Consider the following 12,602-nt stretch of genomic DNA (forward strand, 5'->3'; position numbering starts at 1 on the left):
TGGTACATTTGGGTTGCAGGCTGAGCAAGTCTTTGCTGCTGTCAGAAGACTCGGAGAATGGAGAAGGGATGCGGAAGAGACACAAGGGGTCAATCCCTGAGGATGAGGAGGACATAGACAGTGGAATTGGGAAATCAAAGGGGAGACACCAGAATTGGGATGACCATGAGACCACATCGGGCTATTCCAATGAGGTTAGTAATCCAGGAATTTAATGAACAAAAAAGGACGGGAAATGCATTTATTATTATTATGTGGTGGGCATAATGCTAAGCTGGGGACAGACATCTTAAAAGACAATTTCTGTCCTCAGGAAGCATATATCTCAATAAGGAAGGTAACACTTAGGAGGAAAATAGTGGCTAGGGAGGAGTGTTTTGGATCAGGAAGAAGATGGTGAATTGGGCAATTGATCAGCATGTCTAGGAACATTAGTATTATTGAATTGAGTATGGACCATGTACAATAGCCACCATTTGGAAGGCTAAAAGAGGAGACTGGCTAGGTAACACAGTAGGAGGAATTTTGGGGGCCTAAGAGAATTGAATTCAAATCTGACCTCAGATACTTATGATCTATGTGTTCCTTGGCAAGATACTTGACCTTTGTCCACCTCCATTTCCTCACCTATAAAATGGGAGTGATGATAGCAGCTACTTTCCAGGGCGATTATGAGCCTCAAATGACAGATTTGGGATATACTTTGTAAATCTTAGAGTGTTATATAAACACTAATTATTAGCCCATCTCTTTCAGAACACTAACTGCCTCCTTTCCCCCACTCAATTTTGACACTCAAATTCAAGGGCAGGTTGTTGTAGATTGTTAGTAAACTAATGTTTGGTTATCTGTCTTATTCTTTAGATCTAAGAGAAGACATTTGATTCCATTGTAATTTACTCTGGAACTCTACAGTAGTAATCAGGATAGAGCTAGCCCTTCTTTTTACTCTGATAATGTTTAGAATCATTTCCCTTAAAGCCCTCTTCTCTAAGTCACCTCTTCTTTTTTTATCCTTCCTACATAAAACCCTTTGCAGGAGGTGTGAGTTGGGTTGACTCTAAATGAGAACATAGTTATGTAGGTCTGCTTCGGTATAGTTAAGGAAGCCCAATTAGCAAATTCTCGGTCAGTGTTCTGTTTATTATTTTTCATTACCATCATTTGTTCATTTAAGTAATACCATAAACCTTCACTATAAACTTTTAACAGAAGAGACCTAAATGTATTTCCTCCTATGGAATTCAGACATATACGAGGAAATTAAAATACATTTGCAGTTACTTTGTAGACATCAATGACCTTAATCAAGGCAGAATGTCTAACTAAAAACAAACAAATGGTCAACTTAATAATAAGGCAGAAACAAGTATGTGATTGAAAGTTTTTTTTTTTTGGCTCTGTGCTTCAGCATGGTGGATTCGTTATCAGTACCATGTTGTGGTATTTGCTTCTGTCCATTGGACATTCTGTGCAGTAATCTGATGTAGTGGTTAATGTGGTCAGAATAACCAGACTGACTCCGCTGCAGTCGGTTTCATTTCCATGGTATAGGATACATTGTGTTTTGTGTGTTATTATTATTTTTTTTATTCTTCCTCTCGATGCCTCTTGTACTTCCCAGCTGAAAGTCATTACTGCCTGCTCACCTGCTGCCCAGCAGAGCTAGTTCCTCCTAGGAGAGGCTCTTTTATCAACACCATGAGACTTGGATTCCTTGCCATAAAGACAAATTGGAAAGGCCATTCCAGGGCCTCATATCTGTATCTTAATGTGTGACCATGACTTCTCCTTTCCAGCTAAAGATCAAGAAGAAGAAGGTGGCCAGTGACCAGGAGCAGCTGGCAACCAAGCTGGATAAGGCCCTGTCCCTCACCAAGCAAGACAAGCTGAAGTCACCCTACAAGTTTTCAGACAGTTCTGGGGGGAAGCAGAAAAGTAGTGGGGTTAGCACCAGGTACTTATCTCCCCATGACACTCTGCTGAGCAAGGAAGAGAAAAAAGTCCTGACCAAGGGCCTGAGCCTATCCCTAAAACCCCCTAAAGAAGGTAAAAATAAGTTCGCTGCCAAAATGAAGATGGAGGTGGGGCTAAAGGTCAAAGGTCAACTGAAAGTTTCCCACTCACCTGTGATATCGGAAATGAGCAGCTACTCCTATAGTAAGTAACCTGTCTGTTGCTTATCCTTGTCAGGGCAGGGAGGGGATGTTTTTCTCTCTCACTCCTGTGTGTTCTGTCTCTCTCCTCCCTTTCTGTCTTCTCTCTCTCCCTCTCTTTCTCTCTCTCTCTCTCTCTCCCTGCTCTTTGTCTCTCTCCTCCCCTGCTCTTTCTTTCTTTCTTTCCTTCTTTCCTTCTTTTTTCTCTGTTCCTCTTCCCTCTCTATTTTTCTTTTCTTTCTTTTCTCTTTCTTTCTTTTCCCTCCCTCTCTTCTCTCTCTCTCTCTTTCTGTTTCTCTCTTTTTCTCTGTCTTTCTTTTCTCTCTCTTTTCCCCTCTGTCTCTCCTTTCTCATGTATTTTTTGGAAGAATGTGTTACAATTATGCCTTACTATGTTGCATCAGAAAAGATATGTATTCCCTTCCCTTGCCACCTCCAAGTTTTTGGATGATATGTTTGGTTCCTGGGTCAGAGTGTTCTTTGCTGTGTGCTGTCTAACAAGTCAAACCTTTGTGGTTCACTTTTACTTTTATGAAATAGCCGACGTTCATGTAGTATGTGATTTTCCTCATTTTGGGTTGTAAGTCTCTGTTGGTATCTGAAGAATTCTGATTGATGGAAGGATACGGTTTGTTTTATGAGTGATCGCCATGATAAGCTGGTTATAGATAGAATGTTCTTCCCTGTGGTTGAAATACTTTGTAGAATTTAGGGCTCCTGGGATAGAGCTTGGAATTATCTTTGAAGAGAAGCATTGTTCCTGCCTAATGTGAGGACAGAACTGTTTGGAGGCCAGAGGTATTCAGAGTTAAGACTGAAGGAATCTGGGAGGGAAGGAAACTTTCTAGGGGAAAAGCAGTGACCACTCCATATAAGTTGGCCCCTCTTCAGGAAAAACAAAAACCCATAAATCCACACTTACAAATCCCATAAATTTGGTGGGGACAGGCATAATTACTACAGAGGGATGCTTAGCTTTCTGAAGCAATACTCAGGAAATATGCTGTATGGTTCCTTTAAATCGTGAAGCTCCCCTGATGCATTTAAAACATGAGTTGATGTGACACACTTTGCTGGAACACAATTGCTGTGTTTGAGGCACATCTGCATTTTTGTTTCCTTACCCCCTATGATGACTAAGATGGAGCTTAAGGGACCCCAGCCATGTCTCTTCGTTCAAGATTTTTTGATTCCCATGGTGATGTTTGAGTCTTTCCAACATCCATGGAATACAGCACGTAGACTATGAGTAAATAATGGTAGATCACCTGAATGCATAGTAGTGACTAAAACACTGTGAAATTGAGAGCTAAGATCTGCATCCCAATTGCAATTTCTTCTAGCCCTAAAGGTGAGAGATTGGGTTTTTTATATATTGGCCCATTCTTTCCTGCTTCCATTTCCAACAATTTTTCAAATTGCTTGGTTACCTGTCCCCTATTGTTATGTTAGTTTCCACACTAGGTTTTTAGAATTGGTTTCTTGTTTAGCAATTTCAGAGGAATTAGGGTCAATTGTGTGTCTTATGTTTGGACTTTTGATTGGACCAAAGACAAGCACAGATTTTTCTTAAACAATTAAGTCAAATCTTTCATCTGAATTTCCAGTGACCTAGCAGATCAAGATCTTGCTCCATATCTCTCCAGGGTGTGATCTAAGCAAATCTCATATATTTCTGCCTGGACACATCCCATGGTTAATGAAACTCCTGGACTAGTCACTCATTTAGTAAAATGCCTTGGGGAAAAATCATCATCTTCATCATATAGCATTGCCATTGCTGCCTGGTTGTAGGAGACCTTCCTCTTACTCATAGAGGAGGATGTGTTTGCACTAGTATGAGTAGAATCTGCTTGTAGTAATCAATTGAAAGTCGCTCAATTTCTTTCATTGTGCCCGGTTGGTATTGAGCAAATATATGTTCCTCCATGATACATTTTAGCATTCTCTCATTAGCAGGACTTGGTGGATATATGATACTCTATTCTGATTTTCTGTGCTATTGATTTACTCCACTTTGGATTAGGAAGCCAATCTGATCAGAACAAACCCTATCATAAAACAAAAAACAAAATAATTTTGCTTTGTCTGCAGAAAGAGATGAGTTGGGGGGAGGGGTGCTACAGTTTTGACTGAGCTTTGACACCCAGTTCTCAAAAGACTGTGTGCATTAGCTGTTCTCAGCTGATTTATTGCTAGAATGCCAAAAGGGCTGTCTCAAACAGTTTTGATTAGATGCTCTGTCGATAGGAGAGCTGCAGCTTTGTTTGTTTTTTTTTCCCTGGGCTGGGCTGCTCATGTAAGAGAATTTTTAAAGGGTCCACCAAAGAACACCCGCTCCCCCCCCCCCCAAAAAAAAAGTACAGAGAAGAAAAATAGTGTCTTATGATTATTAGTTAAAGGAATTGCTATTATTTCATCTGACGAAGGAAAAATTGCAAGGTGGTTTTAAAATGCTGACCATCTATTCTCTATTTTCAGAGCTAGAGAAAATGGGTTTAAATTTTTTCAGTAAGGAAGATTTGGGTTAGATTTGCAAAAGATTTTTCTTTGAGCCGGAACAGCAGAATAAACTCCTGAGGGATCTTACTGATTAGGGAACATTTTTGCAATGATAGGCAAATATGAGTACCAATGGAGGGAGGGGGAAAATGATTTTATCTTGGCAAAGATAGAGTACTTATCAGAGATAAGTAGGTTAGATGAGATGACCCTAAAGTTCTTTTTAGTCTTAGAATTCTATTATCATGTAGAAACGAATGATATGGATTCAGACCTAAAAGTTAGTTATTTTCTGGAATGTGGAATTATTAGATTACTGAGGAAGTAAACCCTAAAGTCAGTGAGCCTCTGGGGTGAGGGACAAGAAGTAGCATCAGCAGCTTTAAGGCAAGAGCTCTGGAGCTAGATAGAGTTGTTGTTAAAGGATCCTTCTCCCTCTTTGTGGGATACCCCAGGAGTGTGTTGAGGTCTTCTGAAAGTAGAGAGTAGGCCCAAGGTGTTGGGAAGATGAGGAATAAGACATTAAGAGACCTTTCCATTTTATTGTTTTCTGAGACTTCCATGGTCTCTGGGAGATTACAACTTCTTCTTTATTCATTAGCATTCTTAATTGTGACTCAAGAAAACATATTTTCCATACTCAGAGACAGTTGGGAGGACTGAACAAAAGTTTCTTCTCTATCAGAAAGAATAATATTCCACAGAAGGAGGTGGGAAATAAGAAATTTCCTTGCTTCTCAGGACAATAAGTTTTCAGTTGCCGGAATGTTTTTTTTTTTTTTTTCTTCTTTGGCCATGGGAGGAAGAAATGAACTAGGAAGCTCAGTTTTTGGTTATTGTTGGCAATCACAGCCTAAGAAATGGCCCAGGTCCAAGCTTCATTAAGATGAGTTACATGGTGGCAGCAATTTGGAGGTCAAGTCAAGTGGGAGTAAGGCAGAAATCAGATTATATAATATGCTGGTCAAAGTAGGGAGGATGGGGGAAATTTAAACCGCTTCCCTCATTTGTCCCAACAAGACTTTCAGCCTCTATTTTCAGAAGCACTGTTGTTTTCACATATTCATTTATTTCTATGTAAATAGAAGGAAATGAAACCCCCAAAATTATTTGACTTAATCTCTATTAAAAACTACTTTGACTGCAGATACGGACTCAGAGGAAGATGATGAATCCCTGAGGGATGAGTGGCCTTCACAGTCTCCATCCAGCTCCAAAACGAGACCTTCCAGTCTCTACAGCGTAGTGGCCAAAAAGAGCAGCAAGTCGACTGGTGGTCTCAAACCACCCAAGAGGGGCGTGTCTGCCACCAGAACTCTCAAAGCTAAGCAGGCCACAAGCAGAAAGCAATCATTTGGTTTGCTACTCCGAGAAGCCGAGGCTAGATCTTCCTTCAGTGATTCTTCGGAGGACTCATTTGATCAAGGTTACTAGCTAAAAACACAAAAATACCTTCCATGTTTTATAGAGAAAGAGAGAAAGGGAGGGAGGGAGGGGGAGAGAGAGAGAGAGAGAAAGATTGTGAGAGAGAGAGAGAGAGAGAGAGAGAGAGAGAGAGAGAGAGAGAGGAAAAAGTGAGAGAGAGAGAGAGACTGAGAGAGATGGCGTTACCAAGGTTGGCCATCTTGGATGGCTGAAGGAAGGGCAGCCATCTTTGTTCTTGGCAGCGTAGCCTGCTTTATCAGTATAATTTTTTATTTTATTTTATTTTGTATTTGTATCATTGTGATAATATTATTGGCTGGCTCTTTTAGAGCTTTTATATGGACTGGTTTTTAGTCTTCACCTTTCTCCATTCCCTTCCCCCCCTCCTCCCCCTTCCAATTCCTTTACTTCTTTCCTGACCACTGTCACCATGGTTTTTGGTTTTATTTTGTTTTTGGCATGGGCCTTATAGAGGCTTCCAGAGGAACTTTTTGTAAATGGAATACTGTTGTGTGGGCGTGTGACTTGATGTTTGTACTGCGATTTGGTATACCAAGCTTTATTAAACATATCGAGTTCATTTTTAACTAAACCAGTGTGCCTTGTCTCTCTTGCTGTGTCTCTTATTAGGTGATTAGGTTGACGCTTCCCTTCATTTGTTCTACCCTCCCCCCAACCTCCTCACAACTCCAAAACAAGTAGAAATTGTATTAATGCAGTCTGACGCTCTCTCTATTATTCAAATATCCCTGGTAGCAATTGGCATTCATTTCATTTTTCAGGATTAAAATTAATTGTTCTATTATCACCATCATCATTCCTGCTCTTTTTTTTAAGCTGCTTATTTTATTTTTAAAATTTATTTTCTTAATCTCTGTTATCATTCAACAGTGGTTAAAGAATATTTGGAAACACTAGTTCAAAAACATATTTCCACTTTGAAGGGTGACAAAGCCAGAATGGGGGTGTAAAATATTTGTCATTTTAAACATTTTGTGGTTCATATTTTGAAAAGGTAATAGCAGTGAAAAGGTAATAGTTGGGCAGGCAGCATGGGTGTAGTGACCAGGTCACCGGACATTGAGATTTCAATCCTCGTCTGGATTCTGTCACTCACATGCTATATGGCCCCTGGACAAATTACTTCTACCTTCTGGACCTCATTTTCCTGTATAACATGCAGGGACTTGTCCACATTATTGCTGAGGTCCTTCCCAACTCTAAAAAATTTCAATACGGTTTTCCAAATACACACTTTTTTGGGGGGAAGTCTTAAGTTGTAATTTTCTCAGATTTTCCATTTCAATCAGGAATATTCAGAGAAATAGAAGTAAATGAGAATCTTTGGGAAACTATACTCCAATGACTTCCTTGGCCAGGGTCTTTGGTGCCTGGGGTCCATCTCAGTATTAACTCCCTGTTATGACTGGGAAAGATCTCTGAAGACCTTCTTAAAAGATACAAGGAAGTTACTTTTTTAAGGGCTCACTCATTGAGAATAATGGAGATGGGTCATCAGAATGGTTCTTTGGAATTTGGAAATGAAGGCCCTCACCCTTAACCCCAACCTCATGACAAATAAAACTACTATATAAATATAGCTTAGCCATAACCATGCAGAGGGAGATTGACCATCCAAATTTAAATCGGGGAAAACAATTTGAAAATTCCCAGGCCATGCTGTTTATGCTCCGTCCCTTCCTACCCCTAGCTTCCTACTTCCTCCCCTTTCCAAATTGGCAACTCTCCATTTTTGATGACCATTAATCCATAGCAAAATGTTCCATTCTGGTTGAATTGCTTTGAAATGGCCTTCTGATACAAATGCTGTATCAGAGAGAGAAAAATCTGTGTGACCAAGAAGAGAATCAGCCCTTCCTAGCTCTGTGACTGGACATCTTTCTCCCACCAACCTGCACACACACATACACACATACTCACTCTAGAAGGCCTTAATTTAAAAGGCCCATGCTCTAGTGTTTCCATGGAAGAATCTGGTTTGTTTTCCATTCAATTCTGCATCCCCATGTGTCCCTGCAACTTTGGGTGTTTGTCCTCTAAGCTTCCCCCTCCCCACCTTTTTTTTTCTGAGTGAAGCCCAATGCTTTGAACTTTTTTAGTTTTTCCCCAACTTGGACTTCATGTTACAAATATGAAATTTCTCCTGATTCATGAGGAGAAAGCCAACTGGCCAAGAGTGTATTTTTTAAAATGTGCCTCCTATTTATTCCTATTAGAATTGGGCAGGGTGGGGGTTGGGTGCATTATTGATGGGAAAATGCATTTGGTCTTCCAGTGGGATCTCTTAGTGGGGAAAGGCACTGGGGATCCTCGGGGGGTTGGGAGGGAGGAGGGTGGATTATTCCTTTTATGAATGTTTATTTATTTATTTATTTCCCTGCAGATGAACCTTTTTTTTTTCCCCCAAAGTTTCTTTTAAGGGATATTTGGGTAATAGGGTTTCTAATGACTTTCCCTGATACTAAAACAATTAATAACTTAAGCTTTTCTAGCGTGCTCGCTTTCTCCTTGCAGCTGCTTGACCATCCCTTCACCCTTGACCCCTATCCATGATGCTTTGAATGTCTGTATCGGTCTCTTGCATTTGCTCTCACGCTGCACTAAAGAAGCAAAGGGAAGGCTGGGAGTAGGGCAGACCCTGCTCAGCGAGGGGTCCCTAACCATGAACCTGAACCTTGCACATTATTATGTAGGTAGGCAAAATACCTTTTCTTTCTGTCGTCTATAAAAGTTCGGGCTTTTTTGGTGTTTGCCCCCATTTGATAAAACTTAAGTATCTTTTTCTTTATTTCTTTTTTCCTTATTTTTTTTTTAACTTATTGGGTTTAAAAGAAAAGAAAACAAAAAAAAAATACAGCATCCCTCCCTTTGGGTTTTTCTATAGGAACGTTTCTTGCTATTTGTAAACCCCTGCTTAGTTGGTTTTTATGCTAAGGACTCCAGAAAGAATTTATTAATTTCCAAAGATCCCTAGAGGAAGAAGCTTTTTCTCCCAAGTTCTGGGCCTTCCTCAATACTCCCAATAGATTCGAGAGTACCTTCTGTAGGAAACTTCACATCTTTACAGATCTGCTCTTGTTTTTAAGGAGTTGGTGAAGGACCATGGAGACCCAAGTTGGGTTGAGAGTTTGAGGCCTGGTAATTCAAAGTTTGATGGACACATTTGAATGGCTTGGTCATTGATGGCAGTGATCGCTGGTAACTTTAAATAGACAAAAGGAGAAATATTTGAAAATAGTACTTGGGGTTGGAATGGGGGTGGGGAAGACTGAAACTCAATAAATACTCAAATAAATATGGACTTTGGAAAGTGCCAACTGAGTCCATTCTCTCATTGGAGGAAGTGTTTGACCTTTGGGTAACATTTTGATGTTGCTTTTTCTTACAATAGAGCTAAGTGTTCTCCAAGTGGCTTGGGAGATGGGAAGTGGGGAGAGGAGGGATAATTCCGTTATAAGCCAGCTGGTTCCCTTGATAATGCTAGGCCTGAACTGTCAAGCCCATTCTTGGATCTTAATTTGAATGGAACAACTTTCTGGAGTCAGTAGCATAATATATGGGAAAAACGTCCTCCAAACCAAAGTCAAGCATCCCCATTGGAGGGGAAGACATAAAAGTATCCAAACAGAACCAACAAGCAAAAACAAAAGCAATTGCTAAATATTACCCCTCCCCCCCCAAAAAAAAAAAAAAACAACCTAACAAAACAAAACAACCCAACAACCTAGAATTGGAAAGCCCAATCAAAGCCAGATGTTGGGGGGACCCAGATGCTGTGGAAAGTCTGCCTACACTTAGCCTGCTTTGCATGCTGTAGGCCTTGCTTGGTGCTCTGACAGAACCATGTTATTTTAATATGTGAAATGGATTTCAAGTGTGTGTTGTTCAGTCCTCTCTCTCCCTTTCCCTCCCCTTCCTGCTTCTGTCTCCTTTCTGGTCATCTCAGTCGTTTCCATTTCTTTCTGGAAGCTATCACTTTCTCCTGTATTCTGTTAACAGATCTGTCCATTACTTTTCTCCATTCCCTCTATCTCTCCCCTCCTTTTCTTCCTTGACTTATCACTCACCTAACTGGCTCGCCTCCTTTTTGAGAGATTGCCTAATAACAGAAGTTAAACCTCAGTCTGGGTTTTGGTGCCAAATTGGTCAGACAAGATGAACTTCCCGCTCTTGTTAGCCATTTCTGGCTGTCATTAGCACAGAAAACAAACAAATGGATTCTGGCAGTTGCAGAAAGTCTTGGGGCTTTTCCCCCTTTGCCTTCCCAAAGTACAGTCTGCTTGCTGCTCCTGGTTCCAAAGATTTATCATTAAAAGTGACATTTGCCTTTCATCTCCATCCCATGCTTTCTTTGTGCATCTGTTAGATGTCCAAACCACATGTTTCCTTGCCACAGGCCACCATGGTTGAGCTTGTGTGTCTGGTACCAGCTTAAGTGTTTCCACACCATGCATATGAACAAGACACACCCTGCTTCCCCATCCACTGCCCTACCTTTTTGTTACTCCTCCTGGGGATGTACCCACCTTTTCAACCCTCTGAGTAATTGAAGTATATGTATATGCTACAATTGAAGGGACCTTCAGTTCCTTTGGGGCTTATCCCCTAAAAGTTAAGCTCTGAATTAATAAAGGAGGGAAAATGGGGAAAGGGAAAGAGTAAAGAGCTGCTTGCTATTTGAATGAGAGGTCAGAGAGTTTTATAGCCCATTTTACTTGAAAAACACTTCTCTGTAGGTAGAATGGAGGCTTCATCCTTCTACATGGGTGTTTTATTTCTTAAAGTTTAAGGGACACCCATTGAGTTTTATCTGGTATGACTCCTGTCTTTGTACCCTCTTTTTTCCCCCCTTCTAATAAATAGCATGCATATTGGCTGGACTTGTCGAGTTTTAAAAGTGTTTTTTATGTCTTGTTGCATTAGAAATATTTGCACCACAAATTTTATGGAATGTATGACTCATAGGCAGAAAATGGCTATTTTTGCCCAGATGGGATTCTTGAAATGCTGGGCAGTATTATCTCTTTCCTTCCTTTTTTTTTTTGATCTTGGCCCACCCACTTCTCTAGCTCCTTGGCCTAACCTACATAAGCCAGAGCAAATTTAATGGAAAACTCTGTTCCTTGTAAGAATCAGGCAGGAACAGCCTGCGTCACTGAAAGCCCAGCTAGATAGCCTCACTAAAGAGATGTTCCATGGAGTGCGAAGGGCAGCATCAGTCTCCTCTGATCAGATCCTTCTCAATGGCTCAATTTGGATTTGGGATTTGTTTCTTTTTCTTAATTCACCCCAGATCACCAGAAGTCCTCCCAGGAAAGCAAGGGATTTGGGAAATGGGGAAAAAAGTTAGTCTTATCCCTTGTTCTGAAGTCAGTTTCTTAGATGATTGGATACCCTCATAAGCAGTTATATGCTGGGATCCTGGACAGAGCCTTAAGACTGCTTTCTGCTGGATGTCATTTTGTCATAATGAACTACAAAGCCATGTCTCATTTGGCTAGCTCTTTGTAGATTATTCTAGGGTCCTTCTAACCTGAGAAAACTTGAAGTCTCTTAACAGCTTAAAGGCCACAAATGGTTAGCCCATCAGGGGAGAAGTAGTTTCAAGTTCCTTCTGTAGAACAATAATCTGCATGACTCAGATACTTTTTTGATTTTTTGTTTTGTTTTGCTTTTAGTGAGATAGACTACAAGGGAAGACCGGCTTTCTGTGATTTCATATTTGAAATAATTTCATATTTGGCTTGGTCATTAATTCTTCCCTTGACTGGCCTTTCATTCCTTTTCCTGTGATTCACCACTGGAATTTCTTTTCTTTGCTCTTCCCACCTGGTATTGGGACAGAAGATGCCAGCAGATCATAACAGGACTCTAGACCTACTTCAAGATACTCCTAGAGAAGTGGTCTGGCCTCTGTTGCTGCTTTTAAAAAAATTCTTTAATGTTTTAAATTTTTTATGATCACTCTCTTCTCCCAAATAAAAAGGTAAACCCCTTCCCACTGTTCCCTTGCCCAAGCCCAATCCAGATACATTTTATTGTCAGATTTACCATTTAAAAATGTGGTTCCCCATCTCCAGACTGAGTCCTTAGAGGCAAAGGAAGTCTAGGAGCCTGGTTCCTGTCTTTTCCCTTCCAAACCTCTAGTTTCTTCCAATTCTATCCTTTTTCTTCTTCTTCTTCTTCTTCTTCCTTTCCCTCCATACTTGGCCCTGCTTCACTCCATCTCTCTTCCCTTTGGGCCTTTGTGTGTGAGTGTGTTGAAGCATGTCTGTGCAAAATGTGTGTGGATGGATATGTTCCTCTGTCTTCTGTATGTGTCACTTACTGTCACTTTCCCCTCCTCTCCCACAGCACATACTGATTGGTATTCCCCTTACAAAAACTGATTTTAAAACTACTGGGGCCTGACCACAAGGTCCCTGATTGGTTAACAAATCCAGGAAGAAATGGTACAAAATGCTGGGTATCTGTCCATTTTGATCTTAAAAATTATTT

At 40.5% G+C, this 12,602-nt stretch overlaps 1 protein-coding gene across 8 annotated transcripts in view; it reads left to right on the forward strand.

The window, feature by feature from the left end:
- TNRC18 (trinucleotide repeat containing 18) overlaps positions 1–12,602 on the forward strand; it is a 161,344-nt gene that overhangs the window by 112,843 nt on the left and 35,899 nt on the right. For all 8 annotated transcript variants that reach the window (XM_051999993.1, XM_052000017.1, XM_052000010.1 and 5 more), the window contains 3 exons: positions 20–194; positions 1,800–2,160; positions 5,806–6,084. In XM_051999993.1, coding sequence (XP_051855953.1) covers positions 20–194; positions 1,800–2,160; positions 5,806–6,084 — 815 coding nt within the window. The remainder of the gene's footprint in view (positions 1–19; positions 195–1,799; positions 2,161–5,805; positions 6,085–12,602) is intronic.

The sequence above is a fragment of the Antechinus flavipes genome, chromosome 1 (assembly GCF_016432865.1).
Source record: "Antechinus flavipes isolate AdamAnt ecotype Samford, QLD, Australia chromosome 1, AdamAnt_v2, whole genome shotgun sequence".
In the NCBI taxonomy this organism is placed as follows: Eukaryota; Metazoa; Chordata; class Mammalia; order Dasyuromorphia; family Dasyuridae; genus Antechinus; species Antechinus flavipes.